Source organism: Idiotropiscis lumnitzeri, chromosome 3 (genome assembly GCF_059441095.1).
Source record: "Idiotropiscis lumnitzeri isolate Australia: NSW breed Sydney's pygmy pipehorse chromosome 3, RoL_Ilum_1.0, whole genome shotgun sequence".
In the NCBI taxonomy this organism is placed as follows: Eukaryota; Metazoa; Chordata; class Actinopteri; order Syngnathiformes; family Syngnathidae; genus Idiotropiscis; species Idiotropiscis lumnitzeri.
Genome location: NC_142393.1, coordinates 26080743 through 26108055, shown reverse-complemented (window position 1 = coordinate 26108055; position 27313 = coordinate 26080743). Strand labels below are relative to the sequence as shown.

The following is a 27313-nucleotide window of genomic DNA, read 5'->3' as shown; positions in this document are numbered from 1 at the left end:
TTTGATTTCACGGGTTATAAGGAAGGCTGTGATTGGCTATGCGCCCATCACATGAAAAGGTAGCATGCTAAACTCCGAGTGCAATCATTAAAATGACCGTGGCGTGGACGAGAAGGATTCGACGTGCTACATGCTAATATTGAGAGCATCCTTCCATGATTTTTTTAATGGCGCAAATACTTGGCAACGCTTTTGAAGCCGTGTCCGTTTAACGCCAGGCGCGACCGCCTTTACGTCGGAAGAGCTTGAGCCGGTGGCACAGCAGCAACTTTACCCCCGCTGGAAGCTCCATTGTGAACCTCCTCCATATCGGATATAACGATGGGAATAACAACTCTTACAACAATGACGCCAAGTTGCCTTGAGTGTCGTCGCCGCTGTCAAAGGTGGCGTGTTTAGCTAAGCGTGTGACCCAGCACACATTAGTGGAATAGTGTACACGGCCGCGCGCGGACACATCATATCCGTATTAAAAACGAAAATAATCCCGAGGTAAGGAGCCGAGGAGTGGCCGAAAAGCGAGCGGCCGTCGGCGTTTCTTTCTTGATTTCCTCCGCTTCGGGTCGCTTTACTCTTGTAAAGCGTCTGACAGCCGACGTAATTACCGCACATATTATAATTCGGTGGCTCCCTTAAGATCCAGCCAGCGCAAGGATTTTTCCGCTTCTCCTCCTTCGTTATAAAGTCGCCATTTTGCTTCAGTGTCTGAATAAACCATTCGCTATTCCATTATTTTTTCTCAAGGAGTCTAGGATTTACGCATCTTTTCTGGCTATTTTTGGAGTGTTTACAGCAAGCTTGGAGCGGTGCCTCGTGGTAAATACATATTAATGCCTCAAAGGAAGGGGGCACGGCCAGGCTAAAAGTCTCCTGGATTTTCTTTTTTTTTTCCCCCTTTCCAAACCAACCAACAATTTGTCATATTTGCTTCTTTTTGCCTCCTGTTTCAAGGGGGGCAGGACGACGACGTGCCCCCTACCCCCATCAGCAGCCTCGTGACCGGCCCTTGACACACAGCAGGTGGGATTGCGATGTAACAAAACATTGGCGGATAAACGCCCAATACGGTGCCTGTCTCCGTACCCCCTCCTCACCCGTGGGGGCGAGCTGACCTGGGGCCAGCCGGTCGTGAGTTGATCTTGAGCGGCCAACACTTGAGGTAGGTGTGGCTGACCACAGCTCGTGGAAGCAAGAAAAGTGCCACTTTCTTTCTATCTCATCGCTTTCGTGAGTCACACTAACATGGCAGCATGCCATGTGCACGGTTAAATTACTTGTTTCCAGTTTGTCAGCAGATTGTGTGAGTGGATTTGAGTAGGAGTTGTGTCTAGCCTACTTTATATCTACTGCTGTCATTCACTCCCTTCAAGTATTTTTTTTTTCAGAAAACTAACGATTGTGGTAATTATGTCCTGAACTCCGATTTCAACTCTTGCCGTCTATTTTCTTCCCCCTTCTACTGCTTCATCACACAATAGGAAATTAATCCTTTGCATGACATGCATCAAGGAAACATGTTGCAAAGTATCCGCCTCTGTAAGTAAGTAATCTGATCACAGGGTCAGAGGTGGGCAATTCAATTTTGTTAAATATGAATTTACTGTACATTTAAAGCGGCATGGTGGATGACTGTTTAGCACGATGGGCTCACAGTGCAGCGGTCATGGGATTGATTCCGGCTCCGGCTTTCCTTTGTGCAGTTGGCATACAATACAATACAACTTTATTTATATAGCACATTTCCCCGTGCCTAGGTGGGTTTTCCCAGGGTTTCTTCCCACATTACAAAGCCTTCCATGATAGGTTGGCTGAACACTCGAAATTGGCCCAAGGTGTGAATGTGAGAGCGGGTGGTTGTTCGTCTGTGTGCCCTGTGATTGGCTGGCAACCAGCCCAGGGTGTACCCTGTATACTGCCCAAAGATAGCTGGCATAGGCTCCAGCGCGCCCCCAACCTTTGTGATGAGAAGTGGTACAGATAATGGGTGGATGGATCTACAGTGCACATATTAGCGATAAACTTTGCCAGATATGCCTTAAGTCTTTACGTTTGTCAATGAGGTTGGTGGGTCGAGGGGGCGGGAGGGGAGGTTTGGTGGAGCACTGAGCAACAACCTCGGGTGCTCATTTGAGAACCACGACAACCTTTTTATGTTGCACCCCTGCCTATAAATTACTTTTATTTCTAGAGTTAAAAAGCTGAGCTAGCGCGAGCTCGTGCCTTGTAGTGCGGCGCGCCTAGTATATGCATTAAATACGGAAATAGCAGCCTCAACTGGTGTTGCGCCCTTTGATGCAGCGCGTCTTATGGCCGTAAAAATACGGTACCCCCTTTTCACTGCTGATGATGTACACACAAAAACATGAACAATCACATCTCGGTGGTTTTTAAGGGATACATTTCACCAAAATACTGTCATATTCCACAAACTGTACCTTCGTACAAACAAACTGTATGTTATTCTGTGATTCCCTTTTCACTGTATTCTATGCAAGCATCTCCAATCATAATGTATTAACACCACCTTGAGTGACAATAGGTTCAATCGAGGTTCTTTTTACAGTGAATGTCATGCACGTAAACGGAGTGGCCTCACAGAGTGACCCTTTGTGTGCTGTTGTAAATCATTAAGGGACTGACAGGAATGTGTGCTTGGAGAAAGTATGTGGGATCGCTATCAGTCCCACTTAGCATAATTAGCGATTGTCAGCCTTCATCCATTCGACTGCCCCCACATCCATGCAAAATGAGGGTTCAGCACCCTGAGCTTGTTACTGACATATATCATGTTATGGATGATGGCAAAGTGCAGTTAATAACACACTGGGGCCGTCCGTTTTAAGGAAAAACGCTGTCTGCCTTCATTGGGACTTGACCAAGAGCCGCATAGCTGTCTGTCATAAGGAGCTTTGAACCCTTCACCCTTGTCTCTCTCTTTGATTGATCCTTTATCTAATGGACAGAACAGCGAGTTCGTGGAGTCGTGAGAATATTGATTTTGAAATCAAACATGGAAGGTCATAGCCTCATTGCCACTACAGATTATGTGTGTGCCTCCAATCAGATAATCATCAATCCAGCCGCGCTAATGGATAGCTTGGATATACACTATTGTAGTACGTGAAGACCGCATCATCAAATACTATCACTGCTGTTGAAATTGTTAATGTAATCAACAGGAATAATGCATTTGACCCTTCTTGTGTCTGGCCCCCTCTGTACCAATTGTAGGCATGGACAACCCCAGTGGTACTACTAGGCTTGGGAAGCTGTCAACGTCAGGGCTGCCAAAGGGTCGGACCTCTAAGCATGGACATCCCCAGGAGCCTGTGCCATGCCCTGAAAACAACATCAAACACAGTAAGTGGCATGCTGTTGCTTTTTAAAAAACAACTGACAATGTGTTCAAGATATGGGGACTGTGGGTGCTTTGTTTGTGTGGGTCAGTTTATGGAGTGATTCCAGGCAGAATTCCGGGTACGTGAGGACCACACTGTACTACTGTTGATAGAACATGACATAGGCCCTGTTAGCCCTGACAAAAAAATGTCAGACTTGTAAAGACTTGAAAACACGTTGAACATCACTGGACCAACATGTTAGCACACTGCAAGGAGCTTCTGAGTTGAACTTTTTCACTTCACGTCTTGGGAGTGGTGCAACGGGTCATCTTTGATCGGTATGGATCAAGGACCCCGTTTGGTGCCTGGCACGATCCGAGGAATGGTGAGTGGAAAGGGAAAAAAAAAACTGAGCGTTCATATTAAGCAACAAAATTAGTACACATTCATTATAATAGCAGCAGAAGTTGAAAACCCTCATGTATCACTTAATTTGCATGTATCGGTGCATTTTGGCAACATGGGTTGAAATGAGTCCTCAAATTAATGATACAGGATTTTTTTCCTACTACTTGTCCCAGCGGACATGTCACGGAAGCTACAATCATACGCCGCTTCCGCAGAGGCTAATATTAAAGGAAAGCTTACGCCGACATTATAATATGGTACACATTAGTGGCTTGCTGTTAGCATTAGTAACAAGTGTCCGACTGGTAGTTCAACAGTTCTTTGCTTACTCATAATTTATTTATTTTTTACTTCTTTTTCAAAATTGTGGACTTTGATTTCTTTGTAATGCACTCTCCATGTTTAAAAGAAGGGAATGTGCTTTGAATTGCACTTTGAGCTCTTTTCCATAATGGAAAAAAAAAAACTGAACACAACCTAAATAAAACTTAGTCTTTATTTATTTTATAAAATACTTTTGAAAATTAAATAATTTTAAGAAAACATTTGGCTCAAAATTTAGAATACATCCTGCCGTATGTAAATTTGTATGCTGATCTGAAAGATAATGCGATTCGTGAGCCGATCCGAAGAGTGACTTATGTGATCTGTTGCACCCCACAACACCTCACAATGTGATTTGAAATTGGCAGTTATTGTGAAGGGTTGTATGTCTACAAATAATTCATTAACAAAGACAGTGAAAGCATTAAATTAAAATACAAATTAATGACACATATATAGTAGACACCAGATAACATCAGAACTGTGTACAGTCTTGAGTTGGGTCGAAAGCAAAAGCATAAAGATGCGTCTCCAAACGAGTTTTAGAAGTGATCATCTTCGGATGAGACGCCAGGAGCCCCAAAAGAGGGTGGAATGCAGAAGGGCCACTGGGACCAAACACCGTGACTGTTCTGTTTTCTTTTTGTTGAAATGTAAGAAATTGGGGGCATCCAGGTTTTGATTTCCTATAGACAGGACAAATATAGTCTTCAGGAGGAAGCGTCTTTTTTGCTCAGCAGGACATAAATATGACTGTCCTCCGCATGACAGTGGAAGGAAATGTCATTTTCTTTAGAGGGTGATACCTAGGGGCAGCAAATATAGTGAAAATAGCAAGGGCCCCAATATAGAACCTTGTGGAACACCGTATAACAGAGGGGCAGTCCGGGACTCAGCATAACCTTGGCTAACACAAAAAGTCCTGCCAGACAATAGGATCTAAGTCACTCGAGGGCACCACCAATAATGCCTACATGGTGCTGTAAACGAGCCAAAAGAATACTGTGATCCACTGTATTGAACGCTGCAGTTAGATTCTACAAAACAAGACACAAATACTCTCCATATGCCAGGTTGGTGATTGACTGCTGATCTGTCCAAGATGTATCTTGTCTCTTGCCCCAAGTCTGCTGGACTAGTCCATTTCTCTGCAACCACATGTTAAACATTGTTTATGATGGATGACTGTTTACTACGTTTACAGTAGCTGTAGTTTACTGATGACTGATTGATAGCATTCTCTGCACTAGTTTAATCTGTAGACACTGGAGAGTGATGACTACAGTGTTTCAGACATCCTGTTTGTCTGATAACACATAAATCTTAACAAAATAAATAAACAGTTTCCGTAAAACTGGGATTGAAACCACAACGTCTTGAATACGAAACAGTATTTTGTCTGTGTTGTCAGTTCTACTGAATGTACGTATACGCAATAATAATAAAACTATTCAGTAGTTAGTCATCATTCAAGTTTTTTTTTTTTCAATTCAGCCAAATTACCTAATAATGGCAATGTGCGATAATGTTCACTGCTTAGGACTTGTTAACACATTGAAGATGTTTACATTGTCCTGTACTGTCAATTGTGGAGTTATGTTGTTTTTACTACGTTCAACTTCAACTGGCTTCCAACCTCTGATTATCAGACACATGTTTCCCATTACCTTTGTTTTGTGGGTCAAAACACAGACGAGGGCCTGGTAAATAGATTTCAGACTACCCTGAAAATGAGTTTTGCTCCAAGTCATCTGGATGGAGGATTAGAAAAAGATATACACTTGGACTATGAATTGAGTACCAATCCAATAACCAGTAGAGCTCCGGCATTACTTTTTTAATAGGCTGATGTAGACTTGGAAAACTGGGGCTGTTCTAATGACCCAGTTGTTTTGGCTGCTACAAAATAGTCTTTAACCCCCCCGCCCGCATGCGCTCACACTCCTCCCTACTTTTGCAGCACTAATACCACTGCATGGGAGGACGGTGCTTCAATTTTTTTTAGGTTAATAGGGTGCCCTCAAGGATTGGATTATGATGCATGTGAGGCTGTGTGTTTGTGAATTTGCGTGTGTGTTTGACAGATTTACAAATCTTTTTTGCGAGACAAGAACTAAAAGAGCAGGAATTCATAATGCTGAATTCATTTCTTAGACTGCTTTCATTTGATCCAAATGTACATTGCTGAAATGTTTACTTATACGGGTGCTACAAAAATGACAATCCTAAATTCTTTGCAGTGGGCACTTTTTTATGTCATTCAACTAGAGGTTATTATGATATCAATGTCTGACATGAAAATGCCCATGGCTTAGGTCCAGGCATCAGTTTTGCTTTTAATATAGTGTGATCCCTATTAGTGTTATCATAGCACTGTAAATACTTTTTTACAGAAGACACAACTCCAAAACAGTATCGTTGATACACTCACATTAACCTTTTAAAGTTCATACAATCTAAGTGTAGCAAAACTAATATTCTATTGCAGTGCATACATTCGTGTTAACCAACTGTCTTAGATATACTTGATCTTTTTAGCGGCCTCTTTATTGCCATAGTCCATGTTTTAATTCTGTTTGTGAATTGAGTCAATGCTGAGGGTCCGACATGGCTCACACTATTACACTTCAAAGACGGTATACAAAATATAACAAAATATAATCTTATTGCAAAAGTTGTAATTAGTCGACAGGCAATTTATTTGATGGAAGATACGGCACACTTTTTCATTGATTTAGCTGCTTCATTCTTTGTGTACGTCTGTGCTCAAAACACGCTTTTGTGGTACAAATCCTACGCCAAACCGCAGTCTCTGCCCTACAACACGCACACTGAGAGAGTCTGGGTTTGCTTCCTGATTTTTTTTCTATCGAACATTTTATCGAAGGCATTTTCTATTGATGTGGATCACACGTGTCTATCGCGATACATTTTGATATTGAATTATCACCTAGCCCTAGTTGTGGTTGTCATAACCCTTTCAGTAATGGGTATATGAAGACACTTTGTGCAGCAACACATGTAGAAAGACAGTACAGTCCACCGCCTATAATTGATGCCTATTGAAAAAATTTCAAACCCCCAGAAATGTTAAAAAAACACAGATAAACATTGAATATACATTTTCCAATAATAAATATGATTTCAACAATTTTAAAAATATATCACATTTTAATAAGACATCCACAAATATGCAAATCCGTGGTTGCGAAACAGCAAGTATGTGTGGGTCGACTATCCTTAGAGGTAGGGCTATGCATGAATCTGTTTTGACTCAAGTTGAGGCCGTTAAAAGCAGATGTCAAATCAGAATTTCCGTATTCAAGTGAGAATGAATCGTAGCATGTCGGTGTCACACGATCGTTTGGATGCATGTGTTTGGTCACATGTGACGTACATGTGTGGGGCGTGCACAGCGTCGTGTAATGCCTTTTGTGTGCAACCCACCGGAAATACTCAAGTAATGATAAATAAAGCGTGGCGAAAGCTGCAGTAAGTACGGCAACACACTTTGGGAGCGAGATGGAAGAAAGAAAGGAAGACGAAGAACAAACGGAGATGATATAATTGCGTCATGACATCTGTGCATCCCCGTTTCAATCGGGTTATTTAAATGTGGTGGGTAATTCTGTCCACTCACGGCATGTAAATGGGTTATTACGAATGACTCAGAAATCGGAATTTTGACCTCAACCCAAATATTGACCGCATGTAAACTTAGTCAATGTTGTGGAAAGTCCAATCATTTTCATATGCTGGTAATAATAAAACTTTGTGTGATGTTACCAGGCCGGTTTCCTATGAGCAGTTTCTTGAATTGCTCTTTCTGATGCATCATTGTCTTGCCACTTTGTCTCCATAATGATTTAACCACAATTATTGCATATTGGAAAACATGGTCAACAAAGTCCATTTGTGTTTCTTAGAGGTGGTTACTCCTATGGTGAGGTATTGCTGCGGCTGTTTGTACTTTATTTATTTATTCACTTTATAAATACGCTGCCATATGTGTGTGCGTGCTCTTAAGCGGCAGCCAACTACAATGACTGCGGGACATCATTCATGTGCCATCTGCTGACCCTGCGTATTTGAAACGGCATCAGTTTCACTGCCATCCTCTGCCTGCGTTTATTGTCTAGTTCTCGTCACTTACAGCGGAACCTCCAAGGTCACAATCCATCCATGGGGCTAGTTGGCTTTTTTGAAAAAAAAAAATCCCAAAGCAAATAATGTGAAGTCAATGTTTTTTTTCCGGACTCGGGCGATTGTTAATTTTAACATGATGGAGAGGGAACAGGGAGATCTCTTGATGTGATATTGTCATCTAAGTATAGTACTATGCATCATGATGTACTGAATTCTTGAGTTTCGGTTGATCTTGGATGCGGGTATATCCAGAGACTTTTGATTGGCTCACTGTTCCATTTTCATACGATCTAACCTTTAGTGTCGCCTTTAATTATCATCTTTCAATTTGTGTTCTTTATTCCTCTCTCGGTTTCATCCAATCACTTGGCTTGATTTGGTGATTTGATTTCATTATAGTAAGATAATTGGTGTATTTCCAAAAATTAAACCAATGAAGACCTAATAAATGTAAACAATGTAAATACTGGCCAGAGCTGCGTGTTTAAATGCAATGTGTGGAATCTTTAAGAGACTCTGGTATTACTGTTTATACGGATGTATAACAACAGAGACAAATTACAAAATACTGCACATTTAAATCTTTCAACTGAATTGGCAAATTAAACTGGCCAACAGTAAATTTTCATCTGAACTGGCTTTGTGTGCCTTAATGTATTTTTTACATAGAAAAAAAAACATCCCGCTCATCAGATATTTTAATTTTTTTGTTTTGCAGTTAGTGCGCAATACAGATTTTACCCTGCGTTGTAATTTGTATAAAATGTATATATTTTATTTATAGCTACGACATTTCAGAGAAACAAAACTATCCAACTGTTGCTGAACCTCACCCTTAATTCATAAATATTACTCAATATATTTCTTTAGTATGTATTAGTATTTTTATTCATAGTAAAAAATAATCTAGAAAAGTTTACTTGCTGTTTTAAAAATAAATACAAACAAATCATTTGACCAGTGTTATTAATAATAATTATTGTGCCACCACAGCACATAACTCACTGAATAATAATATTACGGAGAAAAGAATTGGTTAGTGAGAATTATTTTTGTTGCAGATTTGCAACACCAGCCATGTGATTGACTTTGGTGAGCCATTTATTTGTCACAGTCTGTGTGCGTAACAGCCATTATATTGTAAAATAGAGTATTTGGTTGCCATTTCTGCTAGTTGAAATCTGCCTTTGGTCCCCGGCATTATACTGACCACATACTGAATCTGGACAGTAAGTCAAGCGCTCCTGACTGAGTGTCAGGAAATTCACTGTTGGGCCTGGCTCAAAGGAGCATCTGGTAATAGATGCAGCTTCCAGGGTGGTGGAGTATGCAGCTGATGTCGAAGGTTCTTAAGAGTCTGTGCCAATCTGAAGAGACCATTGAGGCACTGAATTGCCAGAGAAAGAGGCGGGAATCTGAAACCCATGCTCTTTTATTTGAAGCAGGCGTTGTACATTGCAGTACATAAACTGCTATAAACTGAGCCACAGGTGCGCTCACAAAGTGCTGCTCTCCTCACAAAAGCTTTTGTCAATCCGCAGGGCTTAACCATTTGAGCAAATGAAGCAGAGCTTGGATGAAATAAACCAACATGGATTCGACTCATAGGAGTTGCCTATTTCCTGCAATGAGGATTATGCTTTGAACATCTTAATCCATCCATCCATTTTCTATAGCACATGTCGTTGTTTAGGTTTGTGGGGCATACATATTCATTTTGTTTTCAGGATTGCATGATCTGCTTTGGGAGGGAAGGTTAACTTTAGCCATCTGTAGCTGACCAGACAGTTTTATTTAAAATGTGTAAAACACACTGTTTTAGCATTAGGTGGGAGGAGTTTGTCATCGTAGTGGTTCTTTAGACCTCTCAAAAACAAAGTTTTGTTTGTCTGCTTTCTCCCCCCAGTCACATTCATTCCCTCATAAGAGGTCAACTTTGACGGAAAGTTGTGATAGTGGATCTTCGTTGCACGCAGCTGTGCTGGTGCCATTTGTATGTATGTTGCAAACAGCAGTATCGTTCAAATCCGACTGGGCAGATCTAGACAATGGCTCCTGTTTGAGTGCGCGCAGAGAAAAACAAATCTGCATTCTGTTACGCTTGTGTGAGTCTGTGGGTACATTTGTGCATGCATGTGTGTTGAAACCGTGTGGGGAGCAATTGCAGGCGTAGCTAGGAGAACTCAGCGGTTATATGAGAGCATCAGACAGCTGCCAGGACCCCTGGCGCTTCTCTCATTTGAAAATGAACTTCTCTATATCAAAACCAATGGTTGTTGAGTTATTTCCATGTAAACTGAAAAATTAACAAGTTTTCACTTTAATAAACAAAGGACCTGTTCTTGATAACAGAAGGCTCCTTTGTTAAATGTGTCAGGCCAAAACTTCGTATGCCGCAATTTGATAAATGTACTTTTTTATTTATTTGTTTTATTTTTACAAATGTTTGAGCAATTAATCTAAAGTGCCGAAATTGGCCTGCATTCTTGGACGATGTAATGTTCATGGTTGAACAATGGTGCTGTTTTGGGGGGTCTCATAAAAAGTGATGATTTTGGAGGGACAAGGATTCCACCCAATGCCGGTTAAATACAATACAATAAATCAATTAGCACTGCTACTAAGAATTATTTCAGTAATCAATTAATCTGTCAATTCTTTTTTTCAATTAAGCGATAAATGTAAGAAAAATCCAATTCCCATCCCTTTATTAGGATGAACGGGGAATTATTTGAAATTGACTGTAGCGGCCACATGTTTCACTGTAGTTTCACAAAAAGTTAAAAAAATTAATCATGTTTACATAATAATCTTTACCCAATACAAATAAAAGAAATCTGAAATTAAAAGTTTCTGATAACATTCTGACAAGTGTCACATTTTCCCTTCTAATGAAAATACATTTTCATTATCTACACAAAGAATATATTACTTCCGTCATGTTTAGTTTCCCTCTATAAACAAAAATACTGACATTCTCTTTCTTATGTGCCCAACTTTGCGATTTACATTTCCATACCTCATTCTGCTCTCCAAGGGCGCAAGTTAAAGAGTTCCTACCATCAGCTCGCAAACAACTCAACACAACACAACGTTTTGTCCTCACACAAACAAACAAATCTGCATTGGAGAATATCACCGCACCTTATCGAGCATTTACCTGTCACAGCGCAGAAAAGTGCACAAACTGGATGATGAGTGAACATTCCAGAGCTCTTAAATAATTTTCAAGTTATAATTTGTTTGTTAATGGACTAAATAATTTGTTGCGGGCGTGCAGTTGTTTCCATTGTCCTTATTAATAATTACCTCACAAGATGATAAGTAAACAGCTGCTCCGTGTGTGTTGTTTGAAAATTTATGATTTACTGTAACATCGGTGCTAAATTTGGTGTGCATGTCTGTCTTTTACTGGATAACAGCAGTTAGCTAGATAATTTTGCCTCTTATTTGCACAGGTGTTCGCAAAGTGCACACAACCATTCTGGGGTGGAAAAAATAAAAAGTAATACGTGTGCTTTAAGTGTAAGGTACTACAACATGCAGATGAAAAAAATGAAAATTTCTAATCACATTCTTCCCGATGAAATGTGGACGTAGCGCTTCCCCCAGACTTATTGGAACAACCTTATGGCCCACACTGTAGCGTTTTCTCCTCTTATCCCGATTTTGTTTACACGGCTGAACATTTGCAAAGATACGTGGACAGCTGTGAGCAAATCGTTCCCTAACATTAAATAAACAGCTGTTTTATCCCTCTGACTTGTGTCTGAGACTGGAGGGTTGGATGCGACACAGGCCTGCTTTCTTTCAGCTGGAACAATGGCTGAGTGTGCCCCTCAGACTCGAGCAGCAGCAACAAGGCTGACTACTTTTTTTTTGGCTCGTATACATTTCATCCGTAGCAAGTCCTCTACCAGTGTTTACTTGCTTGTTCATTAAATTGATCTATTCTAATCTAATTGTAACTATTTCGCTGCAAAGTGTTTTTTTGTTAGTGCTAACTATGACAAGTCGATCTTATTTCCATATCAACTAGAACTTATCTTCCCCAGGAGTGGATTGCGTTAATTAGGACCTTATTTTACGAGACCTTTGTTTTGTAAGTTAGGAATGCATGCTCAATTTCCTGCTCGGCACAGCAGCTGTATCACCCCCTCCAGCTGCTACTCAGACAGCCAAGAGAAATTTGCTCTGTTGCCTTGAGAATGTCAATACAGTCCTCTTATAATAATGATGAGAATAATATTCACGCACACACACCCAAACATTTTTGTTTACCTGTCTGTGTGTCATTATATTCTACTTTACAGTCTGTGCTGTATGTTTTATCATCTTTGGCTCTATTTTTTGTGCCCCATGCAAATCTAGCGCAAAACGTGATCAGTTGTTGTCGACAGGTGGAGTTTCTTTCGTTTGATATTTTTGCAGACGTGCGCAGTTACAAACAGGCGTTTGCGTTGTCGTTTGTTGTGAACGCACAACAGCACACAAAGTCCATTCATAAGCAACGGACCTCCAAGGATGGATGATGTAAAGCCCTACTGTTGTGTCTATATGTGCATACGCGCTTGTGGAGACTGTAAATATATTTCTTTGAAGTAGCTGTCTTGATCGACCAATAATGTTACGTACTGGTGTGCAGTTTGGCTACTAAGACTATACGCTTCTATACTGTATATAATTATGAATTTAGTTTCGTATTTTTTTTTTAAATCACATGATCACAATACAGGCGAGTGGAGAATGTACATATTTCTTTTTTAAGAAGCTGCCTGTACTGTATCCCAGCATATCGCTGCCGTTGGGCAAGAACCGCCTATGTCACAATTTGGTAAATTTGATATTTTGTCACAAATCTATGCTATTGTGGTCCACATGTGTGGGTGGTATATATTGGTCCAAATTATTGACCATTTTGAAGTATTGAAAACGGCTTGCTGTCTTGGTTGAATAAACAAACATGCAATTTTTTTGGGTCTCCTGAAAAGTGATTATTTTAGAGGTGCAAGGATTTGGCCAGACACCAGCTATATATAAGTATGAATTTTATTCATTATTGTTTTAAATCAGGGCTAGCGCCGGACCTGGCAGGGCCACCTCAACTTGAACTTGTCATCACCTAAAAATACTTAATGTCGGACAGACCCTGCTCAGTTTCTGTTCCTGTCATTAATTATGAAACGGTAATGAGTGAATCTTATCAATAATCTGAATGATGATTAAATGTTGGAAATGAGTGAGGTGGAAGAATGTTATATATCATTGCTGTAGAAAGATATTTTAAGTGTGTATCAAGGGTTGGATCTTTTTGCTTGTGTAATCTTTTTCCAGACAGAAAACCAATCAGTTTATTTATTGCCAAAATCCTCATTTCATTTTTATAATCCTGGTAGGTGAGCTCAGTGCCCTGAACCAGTTTGGGTGCCACCACAAATGAGTCTGTCACTGCTTACCAATGAGTGTGTACGACATGATGTGACATGTTTTACATAATATTATTCTTCCTCATTGTGAGCTTTTGAAGTCTTAGTTCCCTTTCAAAACAAGCGGCTGTGTTCTCCTTTTGACATTGTCTACATCTGATATGGCTGAATTTGGCTTTAATATGCAGTCGCTGTGAAGTTTAGCGACGTCAGTGCTTGGAAGCTGAACACAGGTTAGCGTGTACACTTTTGTGGTGCAGTAAATCGGATCAGTTTGTACCTGCAGCGATGCCATATAGCATTCTGCTTTGTCAAAGGAGGAAGTCATCCGCTCCAAAGATTTCTGCGTGCACTCCCTCAGCCTGCTCGTCTTCCCTCTTCTTCCTTCATCACCCCTCTCCACCCACAAAAATACTCCGCTATCTACAGATCCTATTTAGCTGTAGCGGGGGGCTAAATGACGACGAACAAGATTGATTTATTAGAGATAACTGTAACACAAGAAAGTACAGGTAATAGTAAAACCATGTTGATAGAAACCTTGGGTTGAGAGGCAAAGGAAAAGAAGAGTGGATATATTGCAGTCTCGGGAATTGAGGGAAGGATAAAGCTGAAGCAGTCGTTTTTCTGCGTGCTGCTGTGTCAAAGGTTCACAGCAGCACTAGCGATTCATAGCTGATCTTTTGGGCTCCCCATACAGCATTTACTGAGTCTGCACTCTAAAGCCAAACATCGATATTGTTGTGTTCGCATTAATAACAAACTTCTATTATCATAACCAGTATCAGTATCGTCTTTTTTGGCCACATATGTAAAACACAAGGAATTTGTCTCAGACATTATCTCGATTTGGGGCATACATACCGTGCATGTTACAGCCGAATGACATTATTCATATTCCACTGACCACCTCTGTTATTTAAATTTCAGTGTCCTGAATGAGTCACCACTTTTATCCAGCGGTAACACAGGAATTTTTGTTCTTGTATTTTGCCAGAGCCTGTGTGTGATGAGGCAGCAGAGGGGAAGAGGAAAGGTCATCCTAAAGCGGATGAACAGGAACTGAGAAGCATCCCTGTGAGTAGTCCTCTTTGAACTGAGTGGATGTTTTTCAAGTGGTCTTCATTTATTTGCTCAGAGTTGGCTGCCTTACATGAATTTGCTTAATATACAATGTAACGCCAACCTTCTTGCATTTATTAATTTCGTCTTCTCTTCCCAAACAGGCCCACTTGATAGTACAGTGGAAGGAAGAGTTTAAGCGTCGGTCCAGAGTTAAATGTCCATGTTCAGGTTGCTGGTTAGAGTTTCCCAGCATCTATGGCGTAAAGTACCACTATCAACGCTGCCAGGGGGTGAGCATCTGTCCTCCTCCTATCAACATAGTAATATTTGATGTAAAGTGTGCTTCACAGTCGACTGACACTGCCCACATTTGTGCAAACAAAACCTATTGGATGTGCTTTGTCTCAATTCCCTGTCCTTGTGTGTGTGTGTGTGTGTTTTCAGACCACAATAGATGAGAAGCCGAGTCACGGCTGTCTATATTGTGATGCGGTGTTTGCAACAAAAGTGCGTCTGCAAAAGCACATGCTTTGGAACCACCGCGACAGGGTTAGTTTGGAGTCAAAGGATGACCAGCTCACTAAGCTTCAGAAGACCCCTGTCAAGTCCAATACCGTAAAAAGGTCAAAACGATTTCAAGCTCAAGTCTCCTGGCCTATTATCAACTCTAATGATAATGATGTCATATTGCTGCCTAAATTTCCCTGGTTTGTGAATTCAGGCCGCTGGATAACAACCCTCCATCTCCAGTGTTCTTCAAAGTGAAAAAGACCCTGGAGGTCTCTACCCCGTCTCACAATGGAGAGTTGACCCACCAGAGGTGTGAGAGGAAACAGCACAGCCGGCCGTCACTGCAGAGTCACCAGTCCCAGTCAGCCCAGCCTCACTTTGAGCAATCGCAGTCCCAAAGCACATCCTCTGATGCAGGGGGTAGTGAAAGCGAATGTGGCAGCTTACCGCCATCTTATCCCGATGAAGACCCAGAACGAATGAAACACAGTAAGATTAAAGCCTTTCAAAATTCACTGCATTCTTCCACTGTAAGTGCTTGACCTTTTGTGTTTTTCCTTTATGTGATTTCTTGAGCAAGGACGGAAACAGAAAACACCCAAGAAGTTCACTGGAGAGCAGCCTTCAATCTCGGGAACGTTTGGCTTGAAAGGTATTGACAAAAATAGCTATCTTACCTTTGTTACAGATCTGGAGAGCTACCTTCTAAACTACTGCGGGTATGTGTGCTGCAGGTATGACTAAAGTGGAGGAGAAGCTGAAAGCAAGCCGTGTGAAGAGACCGGATGGGAGTGGATTTAGAGAGGTGCCTCACAGAAGACCAACTTCAAATCAATCCTCGGCTAAACACACAGCCAGCACCAGTTCAGGTGAACACCTCACTTTGTTCAACCTAGAAAATGTAGGGGTTTTTTTTTTAACCCGTTCGAAAGAAGGAGTTTATCTTTGATTCAAGGTATTTAAACAGTTTGTAAATTGGAAACTTGCACAAAATCAAATCATCTGAAACATGGGATATCAACCACAGTTGAATGACTAACGCACGCCTCTTGAAGAGTGAACTGTCAGCATAGTTTAGACATTTTAATTTCAAATATCTTTATTAAGTTCATAACTGTAATATGATAATGTAATATTCATTCATATCAACTATTTACTCTTGCCTGCTGTCAACATAGTTGCTTGCAAAATAAAAATGTGATGTTGTTTTTAACCAGGAGGAGGCAGCAAAACACTTTTATGCAACTAATCTGCTTTTGGTTCAATAGTAAAAGTAAATCTAGAATAATAAATATAAACAGGCATATGACAGCAAAGTATGCAGTTTCATTGTTACCCAGGAACCCACGGTCATACTGACGCAAAGGATACCAGGTGAGGAATAGATGTCATCCTAAAGCAACGGCAACAACAGCAAGACTACAAATACTCTGAGTCATACAACACATTTGATTTGCTCACTCACTCTTTTTTTTCCAGCTACAGTTCCTGACGTTCAGTGGCAGAAAGCAATTTCAGAGCGAGGCGAAGTGGTGTGCCCCACCTGCTCCATCGTCACCCGAAAAACACTCCATGGATTGAAGAAGCACATGGAGATTTGCCAGAAGGTCAGAACATGTGGGGGATATGCCCTTTGCCATAGCAGTGGTTCGCAAACTGAGGTCTCCGAGCCGTAACCTGGGGGATCGCCAAATGATTTGCAATAAATATTGTTGTAGCATTTTTTTTTTTTTTTTTTAAAGTGCATAGCTCCATATACATGGCAGTAAAGCAAACACGGTTAAACAATTCCGTTGGGATAATTATAATCTTGGATATGATAGTGACATATCACATAAATCTGGCATCCCTCTCGAGATGCAGCATTTCTTGCCGCTCACGCTCGTTTCTCTTATAGAGCTGGAAATGTGGGGCAAGACAAAAATATTGTAGGTTTGCATCAAATTTTCCCACGTGTCGAAAAATCTCTGCTTTTGCAATGTTTAAATGGGCACTGTAATGTATCTATATTTAATATTGAGCATCTCGTCAAACACATCTAAAATAATAAGAAAATGATTCAGTTTAGGTTGCCCGTTTCCAAACAATAATTAAGTGATGTGGACAATGGATGGATGGATAGACATGAATTTTTCACAAGACATTTGTTTGTCTTTCTATCCATCTATCAATCTATCGATCGATCAAACCCTAACCCTTCCGTTTTCAAATCAGGTTTCGAAATTTAGCACTGACATTTTAAAATCTGAACCATTCTGAGACAACCGGAATGTTCCACTTGATTACTGGTTCTTGTTGCCCAACCCTAATTCCATCGTCTTGATTTACTTAGTGAAGATAGTATTTTAGATGTCAACTTCCAAGTGAAATCTTATCTAAGTGGTGTGAGATTGCGAACGAGTTGTTCTTTTGATCAGCTTTTTGTGGGTGAACTATGAAAATTGATTCTCAACTGAGATGTTTTGTTTTTCTCCAATTTGGAATATTTGGTAACATTGAAGCTGCCTGGTTAAACGTACAAAAAGTAACTTACAATTGTAGAAAATAACACTACTACAAAGTTTTTAGGGTGGAATTTCATTTGTGTATGTGAGGATAATTTCACTCCTGCTGCACCAAATGCGATGGTCCTGCAAAATAATTTCAAGAAAAGAGTGGGAATCCTGATGAAATACTGCTTTACTTTATTTCCTATGCTTTGATTTGAAATCTTATTATGGCTGTCTAATTTGACCTTTGACCCCATGCAGCTCCAAGAGGCCCTGAGGTGCCAACAGTGCCACAAACAGTTCAAATCCAAGGCAGGTCTCAACTACCACACCATGGCTGAGCACAACTCCAAGGTACACACACTTCACCACAAAAAAAACATTACTTTCTTCCAATCAGCAACACTGGAGAATACAGTGTGGAGTTTGAGCTTCTGTTTCTCTAATGACTTGGGAAGTCCATGGAATTGGACAATTTCTTACGTGACATCACAAGCAATTACGAAAGAGGTCAGACGTAAACTATGTATAGAAGTCCACCACACACTGACACCGGTGTCGGCTTTCATTATGTTTGGCGTAGGGAGTCCTGTAAATACGAAATGACACATTCACGGAAGCAGTCTCACTCCCATGAGCTATACTGCAGAATGTTTGTATGTTGCATTTTAATTAGGCACCACGGAGCCCTCCTATAGTTTTTATCTCAGCTTTCATTAGTGAGCAGACATCCCTCATGCGCTGAGTATTTCTGCAGCTGTCCAAAGTCTGACAGCTGAGAGAGCATCTCAAAGATATTATCAGAGCACTCCTGCATTAGAGCTCTGGGGATTGCTGAATAATTTAAATCGGTTTCAAAAAGTAGCATGGATGTTTCATTAATCGACGTGCTGCAAACCTTGTGGCGTGCTGCAGTTTTTTTAACACACTTTATAATAATGCATGACATGCAATATATTATAAGTTGTGATGTACAGTAGAATCTCAAATTACGAATGACCTAGTTTATGACCAGTTCGGTTTACACACTGAATTTTCTAAGAAAACTGACCTTGTATGATCATTAACTCTGTGCCTCACACTTTGCAAGTACAGCACTTAATTTTTTGAAGCTTTACTACCTTGTGGCGTTTTTTTTTTTTGTTTTTTTTTTAAAGCACACCTATATCACAGGATTCCGCAGTGATTATTTTTCCACATGGATTGTTCCTGCAGAGTAATGAGCAGAAGCCGGGGAAAGAGAGTGTGAAAGACAGAGGACGTTATTTTTGTAGACGGACACCTGTGCACACCAATTAACAACAGCTGCATCATGATTTTCGTGCCATGGCAAGTCTAGCCGAGCCCATTTGTGAATTTGGTAGAATGTGAATTCCAGTGAATGAAGCTGCCACACCCCTGCCCATCTGGCAATTTTGTGACCAAAAGTAGACTTTTGGTTGATTCTACACCACATAGTCTGCACTATGCAAATGTGTGTGGTCACTGGTATCATATTTCATTCATAAATATGACAACAGCATGGGACAATCCCTCTGAATCAATTAGTAGTAAAAATCAATTAATTGAACCTATCATTATTATCTTAAAAATATTTTAATAGCATACCCTGACCGATTTCCCAGGTCCCAATCGCAGACGACTACATCATCCGCATGGCGAGATCTTGCAGTTTACTGTATGAACGCACATCTCATTATCAGAATTCGGCTGACCGCAATGTCAAGGCCTGTGGGCGCAAAAAACAGCATGGGCAAATCTATATGTCAACTTTTGAATAAATAGTAATGTTGTCCCGACCGATCATGAGATTGGATATCTCATTATTTCATGGTTTTGTCAAAGCAATGCTTGAATCTATTTGTGTGATATATGAAACCATGTGTTGTTTCTCAGTCATCTCAATGTGTTAACATGAGAAAACGCGTGTAGGTCTCTCCACTGGGATTCCCCCAGAAAGTCTAAACTTTCCCCAGTCATTTGCATGTCTTTCTTCTTCATGGCAGCTCTGCCATCTGTTGTTCTTGGTCAGAACTCAGGCTTGGCAATTGACACTCAGGTTTTTCAGGTATCATAACCTCGGAAAAGTCTTACCTTGAAGCCATTTAATCCTTGTATACTATGAATATATGAAATGCAAAATACAATCATTAACTTTTTGCAAATCCTAAATGTGACGTGCATTTTTTTTCTCTCAGTCCTCATGGAGTGAAGGCCAGATGGATGACGACCACGAGGAGAGAGAACGACTACGCAGAATACTCAAACAGATGGGTAGAATCAAATGTCCGAGTGAGGTATGTACTTGATTTTTGTTTCTCTCATTCTTTCCAGTGTTTGGTTTGCTGTGCCTCCCATTGCCAGATTTCCCATCACGTCATGCTCCTTGTTATACAAGTTGTGATTTCTCTTTTGGTCTTTTTACCACACTTCTCTATTTCTCTTGCCTTGTAATACTTGTTGGCCCAAATCATATTAATATTCCCCTCTCATTAAAGTCAATCAAAATGCAATGCCAACAAAATGGAGAGCGAAAAATAACAGAATGTTTTCATAATGACCATTAAGAATGTTAAACTGTATTTTTTAATCATTGTTCACATTCCCCTGTTAATGTGCAGGGATGTTCCGCTCACTTCTCCAGTCTAATGGGCTACCAGTACCACAAGAAGCGATGTGGACGTGAGTTCTCTGGTGTTGAGAAACGCATGTTTTTGTGCCAGCACTGTGGAAAAACATATTGCTCCAAAGCTGGACGGGACAACCATGTACGCACTGAGCACTCCCCAACCATCACCTCTACTATGCCAGCCCCCACCAGCAACAAAGACAATAGAACTGACACCAACAACAACACTGGAAAAGAGAGGGTAAAATAGCAAACATCATACACATCTTTTTAAAACAAAATATTCTAGTTTATATCGATGTACAATTGGTTTCATTGTGTCCTTCTGTTCCTCTAGGTCACCTTTGAGAAGTTTTCAGGAGGGAAGAGAGAGCAAAGCCAGGCCGAATGGCATGTAAAAACACAGTTGGCCCGAGAGAAGGACAAGGTTAAAGGCAAAGACAGTCAAGTGAAGAACAGAGTCAAGGAAAAGGCAGCACAGAGTCAGAGCCTTCCAGAGGATTTTGAACGGACACCCAGTGGCAGAGTGAGGCGCCGCTCAGCTCAGGTGGCAGTTTTCCACCTTCAGGAGATTGCAGAAGATGAGCTCGCCAAAGACTGGGGCACCAAGCGACGTATCAAGGACGACCTGGTGCCTGACAGCAAGAGGGTAAGGGAGACAGAGCAGATGCCTTTTGTACACGTGAGACACAAAGAGTTAACATATTTTCTGGATCATAAGATACACTTATTTTCTCAAAAATCAACAGTGCACCCAGTAATCCGGAGCCCGTTATGTATGGACGGATGTCAGATTTTCCGTTTGTCATCTTGAATTCAAATTCCTTTCTATTATCTTAGCGTTGTCTTTCTCATCCGTATCTAATCGCGCAGGTGTATTGTTTTGGTCATACCAGAACTAGAACTACTTTCTGCTTCCGAGTCAAAGAATCATGGGAAATGCAGTCCTACTAGCCTCATGCTGCAGTTGCCGGTTAGACCCGACACAAATTGAGCTTTTCTGGTGACTTATTTCTTATGTTAAAATGTGAGAGCAGACCGGCACAAAGTAAACGACAGAGTCAGCTTCCAATAGCTTCCAGGACCGGGCAGAAAAAGTTGGATAATGGCGAGTGCTGTTGAACTGTCAACCAAGATAGCATTACCATTATCCATTGTAATAACACAACCAACAGTCAATTGATTTACTAGTGACGTTCTTACCTTTTTCTAACCCCTCCTCCCCTCGAAGCACAGTGTACAAAAGCAAGCGAGACACTTGACGCTACCTGATATTTTGTGTCACATAACGGCGCTAATCAAATAAACTTATGGAACAATTACAATAAACTATTTTACACACAATGCTTCACAGATGAGTCTTATGTATGAAAATATTTGAAAATAGACCCATTCATTGATATTGCGCCTAATCATTTGGTGTGCCCAATGGGCCGTAAAATCCTCACACACAAACACAGGTACAATTCATTCATGAACCTAAGTTATAAAAAGGTAGTGGTCACTAGTCTCTTAGTCGTTTTTCAATTTAACAAACAAATTACCACTTTCTTGTGTGCAGTTGAACTACACTCGCCCAGGCCTTCCCAACTTCAGCAGGGAGATTCTTGAGACCTGGAAGACTCAAGTCAAGGAAAATGGCTTCATCTGCTGCTCCAATGAAGTAAGAATGTCTCAAAGTTTCATGAGTCAAACTATCCCCACAAGTGTATTTCTCTTATCAAATCTAACAAGTCTGATCACTGTATTTGTGAAAGGTATGCCGCCTTACTTGGTGGACTGTGTTAAATTGTTGTTTCGTTTGTTTTTGTTTTGCGCAGAACTGTGAAGCTGTCTATTCCAGTGTGTCTGGGCTGAAAGCCCACCTTGCCAACTGCAGCCAGGTATAAACACTCATTGGAAGCAGAACCTCCCCTGACGCTGCAGACACCATCATAAAGTTCACTCTTTTCAAGTTAAATCAAATTTATTTCACAGAAGAATCTCAAAGGGCTTCACATGCCCACAGTTGACAAATAACTATTTTCTGAAAAAACTGTTGATAGCTCTTTGGTTATTAAATTAAAAAATAAACGTGATTAAGTCATAACTCCTACTAACATACAATGATATAAACAGGGGTGCACATAAGCGGTGCGCAGGTGCTTATGCACACTGGAAACATTAAATTGTGAACCAGATTAAAGGCTGTCACTGCACATTTACGTACTTTGCTGCTCAGTCAGTAAGCTGCGGTCAGGCCAGCCTTTAAAGTCCATTCAGCCGCCACATCGATTGCTTCCGGTTTGACAATACACTTGCATATTTCATTGACACTGGTAATATTTATATTTGTATGTGTGTTACAGGGAGGTGGAGAACTGGCAAAGTACACCTGCCTGATCTGTAAGAAGGAGTTTAATTCAGAGAGTGGTGTGAAGTACCACATAAGCAAGACACACTCCCAGGTGGGTCACAGGAAGTAATACCAATTTGATGCAAACTTTAAACCATCAACTTGAGGACAATCTGTTTTATGTTGAAATACCTTAAAAATCCCATGTGGCTAAAGATGAAAATTGTTTTGACTATTTGTTGTCAATTTAGAGATTTTTTTTCCCCACCATAGTACTTTATATTATAATTAGTGGTGGAAAAAAAAAACAGGAAAAAAACTGAGCTTTCACAATAAGGCAACTTGATTAGTCTGCATTGACTATTATAGTAGCAAAGGAAGTTGAAAACCCTCATGGATCACATAATTTGCATGAATGGGAGCATTTTGGCAACCTGTGGGGAAATGAGCCTTCAAATGAATGATACAGGATTTTTTTTCTTGTCCCAACACCGTCATTCAGACAGACATGTCAAGGAAGCTGTAAACATACTCAATAAACACGCTGTCTCCGCAAAGGCTAACTTCAAAATACATTGAGTCATTGTTGCCAATGCTTTAGTAGAGTTTTACTTTGAAGTTGGCCCGCGTGACGGCTAACTTCACTTCCGTTTTCGCCGTTTCGGCTTGCCTTATCGCATTTTTATTTGACATTGCATAGCTGCCAATAACATCATCACAATGCCATCCTGCAATCATATTCAGTCGCTAATTTAGGACGCTAACAACTGTTGGTTATGTCACTGGATGTTACTGCACAAACAAGTCTCTGGCATTAGTGGTTAGAAGGTAGCGTTAGTAACAAGTGTGAGGCTGGTAAACCCACTGCTGTTCCGTGGTTTCCACATAAACTTCTTTTCAATATGGTGGACCTAGCTTACTTGTAATACACTCTCCATCTTTAAAGGAAGGGAATGTGCCTTAAATTACACTTCTTAGGTATTTTTTTTATAAAACACTTAAAACTTGGTATAAAACATTACTTAAATAATTTTAATAAAATATTCAGCTCAGGCTACATTGTTATTTAATGCACCGTACCACGTATAAAATAAGAATGTGTCCTGCCCTATAGTGATTTAAATTGCATTTTTAAATCCTAAACGGCCAAATAAGACAGTTTTTTTTATTATTGATTTTGTTCTGTTTATTTATTAAACATTTTATTTCGTAAAATCATTTTACAAAATAAATGGAGGCAATTTTATTTATCTATGCATTTATTTTATATTTTTTTTTGCTAATCTGGAAAACCTTCCGTCAATGTCTCAATATCTATAATTTATGTGAGCCGTTGCACCACTAATTATAGACAGTTGGAATTAATGATGAACGGGATGAAGGAAAAAAGCCACACTTGAGAAATGCGGTCAGTGTTGCTTATGATGAGTTGCTGACTCATATCTTTGAATGAATCATCCTTTTTCTTGCAAAAGCTTATATTTGGAGGTATCACAAAAGCAAGCCAATATTACTTTCAAAGTCATGTGTTGTGTTGTTGTTGATTTAAAAAAAAAAAAAAAAAAAAAAGGGGAAAAAGCCAAAAACAATTTTTTTCAGGTAAAAGTAGAGTCTTGCTTTTTTTGGAAGGTTCGACACTTATGTTGGCACAGAACATAATATTTTATGGCTTTTGAAAGATCACTTAAATGCTCTAAAATCATGTACACAAATTTGGTCTGCTGCTCCAATTAAAGTATGAAGGTAATTTAGCTGCACCTGTTTATTTTTGCATAAAGCTTCCAATCAGCACTATCAATGTTTGTATTGCTTCAGAATTGGTTCCGCGCATCGGACGGTGAAGGGATTTCCAACAGCAAAACTAAAGCACTGGATGACGGCAGCACGAGAGAAGAGGTGAGGAACGGTGCCACCACTGGTAAAAAGAGGGGTCGCAAGCCCAAAGAGCGCCCCACGGTGGTTGTTCCTCTCCAAACACAAACTGAAGCCCCAAACGTCAATCATAATTCAGCAACTGACTCCACCCCATCCTCTGACTCAACACAGTCCCCCACACATAGCTCTGAATTTACGGACATCACCGATCCAAACCTGAACCAACAGTCCAATGGTTCCACCGCGCGACAAAGCAAACCGAAGAAGCTGTTGTTGTCCGAGTAGCTCCGCTTTTTTTTTGTCTACAAAGGAACCACAGAGGACGCCTGGCCCAGATGTGGTGGAACTTTGCGCGAACCAAGCACTGAGAAAACAAAAATTGTGGCTGTTTCCATTCCAGTTATCTCCTTTTAAGGCATCCGTTTTAGTTCCCACACTCAGCAGGATTTTCAGAAAATGAAATCAAAGACTTCCACATTGTTGACTTCCACAGTGATAACATTTTCTCTGCAGGAAGGCCGTTGCTTCAGATCAGCGGAGGGTCATTGGCTTGAAAAGACTTGTATTCACAGCACACATTTTCTCTTAGCATGGTAACGTTATTTATGTGCGTTTGCATTTCTTTCACAGTTATACTCTGTACATAAACACTTATCTTTATATCGCTATATACTCCTCCAATCAATGATGCCGTCACATTTAAACATCTAACAAAACCGTCAGTGATCATGCGTGTTCAAGAATGTTTTGTGTTACATGTTATTTTCAGTCTTTCATATTGTTTTTTTTTTTACTAAGCAAATCACATTTAAGATCAACACCCCCCCCCAAAAACATGTTTACTTTTGTCTGTATACCATATGAATGGTATATCTGCTTTGAAACCCATAAATACATCTGGAAAAACAGGATTTACACAACTGACATTAATTAGTAAGCAGAAAATCTAATAGGGATTTTTTTTTTCCTGTACTGTGTCATTTTAATCAATTTCACCAGAACAGGAAAAAGCTTGAAATACTGTCACTAAAGCCAAGTGTTTGACTGAAGGAATAATTCTTATGAATATCGATGCACTGTTGCAGCACAATCAAGTATTGTTTAAAAAAACAGTTTTTTTTTTTTGTTTTTTTTAAAAAGCCGTATTTTGGCTATTACTTTATCTTAAAGAGGTGAGACAAGAATGAAAATACTATACTATCTTTTGTAGAGGTTTAGGAGAGTGATCTTTTATCATGGCAAATCGTGATTCGCATATAATAATATATATGAACTTACACCTGGGTGTTCAAAGATTGCATTGCACTTTAACCCTTGTCTTTCCCCTCTCGTGATTTTGCACTCAGAGATAGTACTTTAATGTAACCTAGTAGCTGTCACACAGGAACAGAAATATTATATTCTCGGGACAGACTTTTAGATTCTATTTACGGATAAATGGACCCCTTCGCCTCCATAGTCAAGCATGACTATAAAGTTTGAACTCACCACACAATGCCATAACTGACACCTCCTGTAATGATAGGTTTAGATTTAGTTTTAAAAGAAATATGAATCCATTGTTATCACATTACCACATCAAAGTGTGCAATCATAGAATAGCAGAGTAGAGACTTGAATCCATTGATTTCTTGATGATGTGAGCAAATGAAAATTCAGAAAAGTTGATGACGCCTGCGTCAAAACCTTCTAAAAATCTAGATGGCACTCTTGCCAACTTGTTACTCGACTTGAAACGATCTATTGCAACTGCTAAAGCCTCCCAACCTTACTCCCCCCCAGAGTTTGCGCCGATGAATTATAACGCCGTCATTTCAATCAAATTGTGATGTCACCTCTGATTAATAGCGCAATTAGAATATATATTGACACACACGACCTTTTTATAGTGTAAAGCTCAGATGTTTTTCCCTTTTTAATCAAGGTGAAGATGATTATGCATGTCTGTCTCTCTCTCTCGATGGGATGGACCACCTTCTATCCAGGTTTAACTTGGTGAAGTTTTATTAGACAAGCACTGATTCATTTCCATCAGAGTAATTGCGAATGTATGCGTGTGTGTATGGAACATTTAGCAACTTTGTAATGACTGGAAAATCAAGAGTTTGTAACACTTTCTGTTGAGTGTTATGAAGTGGCACATAATCAATTGCTCGTTACCCATGTCATTGTTAACGTCCCATTTTCCGGGCAAGCTTTGGTGTTCTGAGATGATAGTTAAGCACTGCTTTCACCTGGGTATTTTATATTTGATTACACCCTTTACTATCCGTCTTCCTATGGTATGGAAAACGCATATCTATCCCGCAGCGTGCGCTCACCGCAACATGTTTAGAGAGTAAAGCAATACACCATGTATAGCTGAGTTTGTGTGCTTTCTGTTATTTTGGAATTGACGTCTTCTCACAATCGTACAGTTTTTCTCATTTACTGACTTATTGTTTGTTTGCTCTTACAGTGATTTTAACATATATTGTAGGCTTGTTTGTCTGCATACACTATTTTGTCATTTTCCATGACTTAAAGGAAGTTTTTTTTTTATATATATAAAAATATACACAGTGGCAAATACATAGGGATTGTCCTTAATTCTTATTCAATATGGGACAACAAGGCATATGTTTGTGTTTGTTTCTATATTTAGTGCACTTACTATACCACGAAATAGGCTTGAAATAGGAGTGTTGTTTGAGCTTTAGTGATCTGGACTGTGTGTGGTGTGACTTTTGTAGCCGGACAACAGCAGACTCAAGTGTCTTCCCTTT

General features: G+C 40.1%; 1 protein-coding gene across 3 annotated transcripts; it reads left to right on the top strand.

The window, feature by feature from the left end:
- Positions 1-26471, top strand: znf512b (zinc finger protein 512B). Of its 3 annotated transcripts, XM_088291006.1 has the most exons (19): positions 1-492; positions 745-816; positions 952-1159; positions 3232-3360; positions 14643-14722; positions 14872-15000; positions 15155-15333; positions 15432-15709; positions 15795-15872; positions 15955-16089; positions 16700-16827; positions 17971-18063; positions 19908-20006; positions 20331-20579; positions 20676-20987; positions 21900-22001; positions 22159-22221; positions 22687-22785; positions 24489-26471. In XM_088291006.1, the coding sequence occupies exons 4-19, from the start codon at positions 3234-3236 to the stop codon at positions 24831-24833; spliced, it is 2496 nt and encodes an 831-aa protein (XP_088147132.1). In that variant the 5' UTR covers positions 1-492; positions 745-816; positions 952-1159; positions 3232-3233; the 3' UTR covers positions 24834-26471. The 3 variants fall into 3 exon arrangements, with proteins under 3 accessions (XP_088147132.1, XP_088147133.1, XP_088147134.1); XM_088291007.1 differs by lacking the exon at positions 745-816; XM_088291008.1 differs by having other exon boundaries at positions 6-1159; positions 15801-15872.
- Positions 26472-27313: the final 842 nt, after the last annotated feature.

Coding starts and splice junctions, on each gene's coding strand:
- znf512b (XM_088291007.1), top strand. CDS start 3,234: ATGGACAACCCCAGTGGTACTACTAGGCTTGGGAAGCTGTCAACGTCA. Junction 20,988..21,899: donor TGGTGCCTGACAGCAAGAGG/GTAAGGGAGACA, acceptor TCTTGTGTGCAG/TTGAACTACACTCGCCCAGG. Junction 22,002..22,158: donor TCATCTGCTGCTCCAATGAA/GTAAGAATGTCT, acceptor TGTTTTGCGCAG/AACTGTGAAGCTGTCTATTC.